We start from the raw sequence: 8,403 nt of genomic DNA, 5'->3' as shown, positions 1-8,403 counted from the left end.
ATGAGGGAGAAGACAAAGCTGGGTTCATTTAATAGGGCTGGTCCGGTTGAACCGACAGCCCGGTTCGGGTCCGGTTCAACCAGTTCGGTCCTTTCGGTCCATTCTTGGACCGTTTTCTTCAAAATTAGTGTCAAAATTCCCGTTTCGATGAGCTCTACCCTATTTTGATATAATATTTGCATTTCTAATCCTTCTTATTAAAAACTAATTTATTAACTAATTATCTACTAATTTAACCGGGGTTTACATCCTACCCACCTAATAAAGAATTTTGCCCTATTTCGGCTATCATCTCAGGCCCTAATAAACTCTTTTCTCCAGTTTCATACCAACACAACGGAGACTGACGTTTCCTGCCATACAGAGCCTCATATGGAGCCATTCCGATGCTCGCATGATAGCTATTATTATAAGCAAATTCTATTAATGGCATATACCGATCCCAGCTCGCAGGCTGGTCCAAAACACAAGCCCTTAGCATATCTTCTAAGGTCTGAATAGTTCTTTCTGACTGACCATCTGTCTGAGGGTGATACGCAGTACTCAAGCTTAACTGAGTCCCAAATGCACGCTAAAAAGCTCCCCAGAATCTTGATGTAAAACGGGGATCTCTATCAGATATAATAGTAGAGGGCACACCATGTAATCTGACAATCTCTTTGATATACATTCGAGCCAATTCCTCTATTGTGCAACTTATTCGGATAGGAAGAAAGTGAGCTGATTTCGTCAATCGATCTACAACCACCCAAATAGCGTCATAACCTGATCGGGTTTTAGGCAAACCTATCACAAAATCCATAGCGATACTCTTCCATCTCCATTATGGAATCTCTAAAGGCTGAAGGGTTCTTGATGGTCTTTGGTGTTCGATCTTAACCTTCTGGTACGTTAAACATCCTTCAGTAACTCTTCCTTTCGTAGCATCATCCAAGCTGCATATAAAGACTTCCGACTCAAAGCGTCCGCTACAACATTCGCTTTTCCTGGATGATAATTCAATTCAAAATCATAATCTTTCAGAAGTTCCATCCATCTCCTCTGAAATATATTCAATTCTTTCTGCTCAAAAAGATACTTCAAACTCTTATGGTCTGAGAAAACATGAAACTTAACACCATAGAGATAGTGCCTCCAAATCTTTAAAGCAAACACAACAGCAGCAAGTTCTAAATCATGTGTCGGGTAGTTCATCTCATGCGGCCTTAACTGCCGTGAGGCGTGTGCTACAACATTCTGGTGCTGCATCAGAACACACCCTAACCCTTTCAGAGATGCATCACAATAACTTCAAACGATTCACTTGGTTCAGGTAATACCAATACAGGTGCAGTAGTCAACCTGTGCTTCAATGCCTGGAAACTCTCTTCACATTCCGGAGTCCAGATAAAAGGTGTATCCTTCCTAGTCAACTTAGTTAAAGGTAAGGCGAGCTGTGAAAATCCCTTAATGAATCTGCGATAATACCCCGCCAAACCTAAGAAACTCCTGATCTCTGTCACTGAAGTTGGTCGCTCCCAATTCATCACTGCTTCCACCTTAGCAGGATCCACAACTATCCCCTTGTTACTCACCACGTGGCCGAGAAACTTCACTTCACTCTTCTAGAACTCACATTTAGATAGCTTAGCATATAACTTCCTGTCTCTCAGAATTTGCAGCACAGTTCGCAAATGATCAGCATGTTCCTCTTCAGTCTTAGAATAAACAAGAATGTCATCAATGAAGACAATAACAAACTTGTCCAGATACGGTCGAAAAATCCTGTTCATATAATCCATAAATACTGCTGGGGCATTAGTTAACCCAAAAGACATCACTGTATACTCATAATGACCATAACGGGTCCTGAAAGCAGTTTTCGGAATATCCTCGTCTCTAACCCTTATCTGATGATATCCGGATCGCAGGTCAATCTTAGAAAACACACCGGCACCCTGTAACTAATCCATTAGATCATCGATTCTAGGCAACGGATATTTATTCTTCACAGTGATCTTATTCAATTGCCGATAATCGACACACAGCCGCATACTCCCATCCTTCTTCTTTACCAGTAACACTGGCGCTCCCCACGGAGAAACACTTGGTCGGATAAAATGCTTACCCAACAGATCTTCCAGCTGAGCCTTCAGTTCAGCCATTTCTAAAGGCGACATCCTATAATGAGTAATTGAAATTGGACCGGATCCAGGTACCAACTCAATTGCAAATTCAACGTCTCGGTTAGGTGGGAATTCATTAATATCATCCGGAAACACATCTGGAAATTCACATACAACCAGAATCTGCTCTAAACTCTGATCATCACCTGATACTCCCGCAATTAATAACATAATACCCTGACATTCGGTTCCAGAACAGTTTACTATCATAGAGTTCAAATAGTAACTATTCACCACAACCGGTGCTTCTGACCCTTCTGGCATAAACTGTACTGACTTCTCAGAACAATCAAGTAAAACATGATTCTTGGATAACCAATCCAATCCCAAAATGAGATCAAGACCAGTCATAGGCAAACAAATCAAATCATGCACAAATTCACGCTGTTGCACTCGAAAAGGAACTTGTGGACATTCTATCCTAGTCACCATAGCTTCATGAGTAGCATTATATACTTTCAAATCATAACCTAAAACCATCATTCTCAATCTTAATTCATGGGCCTTTTCAAATGCAATAAATGAATGACTTGCTCCTGAATCAAATAAAGCATTCAAGATTTTACCAGCCATTTCATAATTACCTCTAATAAGTGTCTCAGATCCCTCAGCACCAATGGTAGAAGTAGTGTATACTCTCCCCGGCTGTTGCACCCTACCAGTCTCATACTTCTTCTTCTCAGGGCAATTACTGGCTATATGCCCGAGCTGTCCACAGGAATAGCACACCCCAAGTCCTAATCTACACGGAACTCCAGGATGATATTTTCCACACTTCTGACAATTCAGATCCTGCTGTGGCTGCTTTCCAAACCTTTTTCCTTGATTAGCAGTAATATTCGGCCTTCTATAATTACCTTGACCCTGAGTCTGCTGCGGAACAAAGCCTTCACGCTTGAAATTCCTACCTCTCGGAGCAAAGTTCCTCCCTGAAGGCCTCTGAAAAGGCATCCTCAAACTCCCTTTCTCTGCTGCCGCCTTCCTCACACAATCCTCAGCCACCCTACTCTTATTCACCAATTCAGAAAACACCCTAATCTCTATTGGGGCAACGAAGCTCAGATTATCGCTCCGAAGACCTCCCTCATATTTAATACACTTCCATTCAGCAAAATCTTCAGGTGCACCTTGACAGATACGAGAAAAGCGACATAACTCCTCAAATTTACTGGTATACTCAGCAACAGTCATTTGTCCCTGCTTTAACTGCATTAATTCAAGTTCCTTGGCATTTCTAGCTGAATTAGGAAAGTATTTCTTATAGAACTCTGTCCGGAAAACCTCCCAAGGAATCGCAGCACCATCAGGCTGCAGGATACGTCGTGTTCCCTGCCACCAATACTGAGCTTCACCTTGCAACTGATAAGTCCCAAATTCAACCCATTGCTCTTCAGGAATCTGTTGTGCCTGTAACGCCCTTTCCATAGCTTGAATCCAATTATCTGCGTCAGTGGGATTTGAGGTTCCCCTAAAAGTCGGAGGGCGAACTTTCAGAAATGTAGCAAGTGTCATAGGACCGTCCTCATCATTATTGTTCCCATGATTACCCAATGCCTCAGCTGTTGCCTGCATAGCTGCAGCCATATTTCCCAGGGCATCCATAAAGTCTACTGGATCAGTCCATATGGACGCAGGAGTAACGGTGCCTGTCCTACCTCTACCTCGCCCGCGACCGCGTCCGCGAGTCGACATCTGGTCCCTATACACACCAAACAAGTGATATTAAGTTGATCAGTCTCAATATCGCAGGTCTAATACCTTAAGTTCCAAATGCATGCTCACAAATGTTTATGCCATATATATCAATCAGATATCCTAATAGCACATACACACATATACAGAGAATGCACAGAAGCACAATCAGTCCGTCTTTCAGGCTCTATAGGAACGAACTGCTCTGATACCATAATGTAACACCCTACCACACAAAGATTTACGCTTAAGTCGTAAAACAGAGGTGATGTGGTATTACGACCTCTAAAATAAAATAAGTACATATAATAGCAGAAGAGTTATAATATGCTAGGAGCCTTGAAGGATAGGGGAAATAAAAATCGCGAGATAAAAGCGCAACGCTCAAGGAACGAGTTAACTTGCATGCTAAGAAAACTGTAACTGTCAAACATAAGATAACAGAAGTAGGAATAGAGTGTCAAAGATACAAAATAACAAGCTCCTAACTCAGCCTGCGAAGTCAAGACTGGCCGGAGAATATTTACACACATATACATACATATCCAAAACCCAAAAGTACATACACACAATCCTGCCTCTCCATAAACCTCTAAGAGGATCAAAAAGGACAAGTTATGTGGAGAGAAAGCTAAGTACATATATATACATCACTGTACAGCAAAACTATACAACAACACTATCCAGTAACCCCTCCGCTTTAAGAGTCCAGACGACTAACGAGATGGCTCCCGACCTGCATCTGAAAATCAACAACATAGTATGGAATGAGAATCGGAGGTTCTCAGTATGGTAAAGGTGCCACACACATAATATAAGGTCCTGGGAATGCCAGAGGCAATCCTAGAACGCCGACACTCAGATTGTAGAGCTTAAAGTATTAAACAGAAGCCATAAAAGGTGGTTTCCTAAAAATATTTAATCCTAACTTAACCTTAAATCTAAGTCCTATACTGCCATTCCTCCATACCTCCAATTCCATCATGCATTTTCACAGACAAATAAACAGATAAAGGCAAACACAAGAAAGTTACAACTACTGCAGGTAACAAATACACATTTAGCATGGCAAATACAAATAGGCACACCCAATTAGAGCACAAGCAAGTAATTCAAGTAATATGCATATGATGCATGCCTGTCCTATGGCTGATGAGGCTCATCTGTCGGTTATCCAGCCAACCCGACAAGTCTGAATTGTCCTTAGACTGTCCCCCGACGTGCATCCCCAAGAGTCTATGCATAGATTTTTCTCAAATAATCAATATTGCTCAATGGGGGTAACATTCCCGGGAATTTATATAGTGCCCGGTCACACTTACGTCGTAGGGTCAACAGAGTATCGAGTTTTCAACCTGGTACACGTGGTGGCAAGCCACGGCACTTAATCCAGGGAATCTCGTATCTCAGATTATTCAAATTCATAAGCCATATAAATAATTCAATTAAAATTCATCAACATCCACATCATTCTCAATCACATCTCATTCATCATTATACGTCAATCATATTCAATCATTATCCTTCATTATCACACCTCTCATTCCGTCCATCAATAGTTCCAATTCAAAACATAATTCATTCTTTTCCAAATGAACTAAACTTAAAACATGCTCATTTTCTGAATAACTCAAAATCAAACCATATAACCTTTAAATCTAAATCTTTTTAAATAATCATATAAACAAAATCTCTAATTTTTATAAAATTTCGGCAGCATCTCCTCTAAAACTCGGACTTTGCCACCCTTTTCGGGTCCAAACCTGCTTTCTTTTCAATTCAACATACCCTTCCTCATCATCATAACAGTCACCACAATAAATCTACTTTAGATTAACAATTATATTCATACAATATTCAAATCCAACAACCAAAATTCAACTAAGGATCATAGTTCACTAATCCTAGGCTTCTAACACAAAATATCTCAAATCATTAATTCACCAAATCATTAGCAGTAAACCAACCATGTTCATCAACAATAACATTCAACTATAATTCTCTCCAAATTAACATAACAACATTCACCATCCAAAATTAAAAACTAATTATCCAATAAACTTCAACCAAATATATTCATCGACAAATTACTAAATATTAAATATACACCTGCATTCCAACTTATCCTATGGTCATCTAGCCTAAGTTTTCACAGAACATTATATATTAAATGCAAGAAACCTAAACCATACCTTAGCTGATTTCCACGTAACGACCAAAGCTATTTATTCAAAACCAAGACAGCCCCTCAAAACTCAACTAATCCGCTTCCTCCAAGTTCCAGTATTCACAATTTCAAGCTCCAATTATTTATTTTCAACCTAATACACATTCATAATACATATATACCCAATTTAATACTCAAAGCTCGAATTTAATGAAAATAAAATAGAATTATCGTATCCTCACCTTACCCAAGCTTCACATAAGTAAGAGTGAACGTTTCTCTCAAGCTAATTGGATCCTAAAACATCATAAATCAAAGAAATTCAATATTCCCACTTAAAATTCAAAAATTGGGGGAAGATGAAGCTGAGAGTGATTAAACAAGTTACCTATGAAATTGTTCCGATAGAAATGTAGAGCTCGACGCGGTGAACGCGTGGTTCCAAAAGGTGCGGCGATTGGAGCTCGGACGGAGAAGTTACGGGGATCGAAAATTTACGTTAAGGGTTACGGGATATTTCTCATTTCTCTTCTCCCTGGAAGCTGAAAGCTTCGTTGCTGCAATAATGAGGGAGAAGACAAAGCTGGGTTCATTTAATAGGGCTGGTCCGGTTGAACCGACAGCCCGGTTCGGGTCCGGTTCAACCGGTTCGGTCCTTTCGGTCCATTCTTGGACCGTTTTCTTCAAAATTAGTGTCAAAATTCTCGTTTCGATGAGCTCTACCCTATTTTGATATAATATTTGCATTTCTAATCCTCCTTATTAAAAACTAATTTATTAACTAATTATCTACTAATTTAACCGGGGTTTACACGTAACATACAGGGCAGGTTAGCCATCCTCACTACCTCTCCGTTAACGTGATCGACCTCATCTGTGAGTTGCCATTCGGGTTTCTTTTTCACACCAAACAATCGATATCAAGGTGATCAGTCTCGATATGTCAAGCATCAGTGCTTAGATTATTCCCAAAGGCATTCACAAACAAGCATGCTATGCATATCAAGTAGATAACCTAAATAGCATGAAAGAAAAATGACCCAGAGTGTGCAACGAAGCACAATCGGTCCATCTCTCAGGCTCACGAGGACGAATCGCTCTGATACCACTAAATATAACACCCTAATTAGCCTAAGCTTTACCTCGCATCATAAAGCAAAGGATAATCAAAGGTTACGACAAAGCATGAAACGTTCACATGAAGCTAACGCATAAGATACAAGGTATAGGTATAAGAGAATAAAACATATATAAACATAATAATATAATATTCATAGAGAACTAGCCACAGCTTGCGGAGTTTAAGCCGACTAGTTACAAATAGAAAGATACAGAGTTTTAGAATTAAAATAGCTTATACAACCTATCTCTCAAATAAGCCTCTAAGGCCATAAAGATAAATATACAAAAGGTGAGAGAATACTATGACGAAAGTAAAATAGAAATAAACAAGGAACGAACGATACTCCGCTCTATCACCATATCCGCAATCTCACTGAAGTAGATTACGACCTGCATCTGAAAAATAACAACAAAGTATGGAATGAGAACCGGAGGTTCTCAGTAGGGTAACAGTGCCCAACAATGTAAGATGTAAGGCTCCAGAATGCTGAAGGCAATCCTAGAACTTCACATCACATACGAATATTCAAGCTTAGAACAAAATAAATAAATTAAGCCATAAACCATAAAGAGGGTTATCTAAACTTAGGGAAATTCTAACTAATACTAATCACACCGCTGTATCCCACAGCCTTCACCACGCTAACCTCCATGCGATGCCATCGCCACCGCCTACCTAACCTCCTCAGCACTAGACAATCACAATTAATGCAAGCAAGTAAAACACAAATAATATACATATACAGCAAGTAGAACAACTAGCAAATAAGAATATTATTCCTTTAGGCAAGAGATGCAATTAGGCAAAGCAAATAAAACACATAGTAGATGCACATGATGAATGACTGTCCTATTGGCTCGTGATATTACTTGTCAGTCCGTAAATGCCAACCCGACACGTACTCCTGGATGTAGCCTTTTCTTCCACGCCAAGGATATAGTGCCCTGCACACTCATGCAGCAGCTCTTCTGCTACGCCAGGGATATAGTGCTCTGCACACTCATGTAGTAGGGAGTCTACTACTCCAGGGATATAGGCCCCGCACACTTTCTGCAGCAGAGAAGGAAATAACCACAACAAATTATGCAGCAGAACTATCTGCTACGCTGGGGATATAGGCCCCACACACTTCCAACAATAACTGGTCATGCAACAGAACAATCTGCCACGCTGGAGATATAGGCTCCGCACACTATCAACAACAACTGGTCATGTAGCAGAACAATCTGCCACGCCGGAGATATAGCCTCCGCACA

The 8,403-nt window shown here is 40.2% G+C and overlaps 1 protein-coding gene across 1 annotated transcript in view; it reads right to left on the bottom strand.

Moving 5' to 3' along the window:
- The window catches only part of LOC110267013, a 4,587-nt gene extending 836 nt beyond the window's left edge, over positions 1-3,751 (bottom strand). Inside the window, exon 1 of the mRNA XM_021112129.1 lies at positions 2,750-3,751. Within this exon, the coding sequence (XP_020967788.1) occupies positions 2,750-3,749 (1,000 nt within the window). The 5' untranslated portion in view covers positions 3,750-3,751. The remainder of the gene's footprint in view (positions 1-2,749) is intronic.

Source organism: Arachis ipaensis, chromosome B09 (genome assembly GCF_000816755.2).
Source record: "Arachis ipaensis cultivar K30076 chromosome B09, Araip1.1, whole genome shotgun sequence".
NCBI lineage: Eukaryota > Viridiplantae > Streptophyta > Magnoliopsida > Fabales > Fabaceae > Arachis > Arachis ipaensis.
Note: the sequence above shows the minus strand (reverse complement) of the source record. Positions and strands in the feature narration are given on the sequence as shown.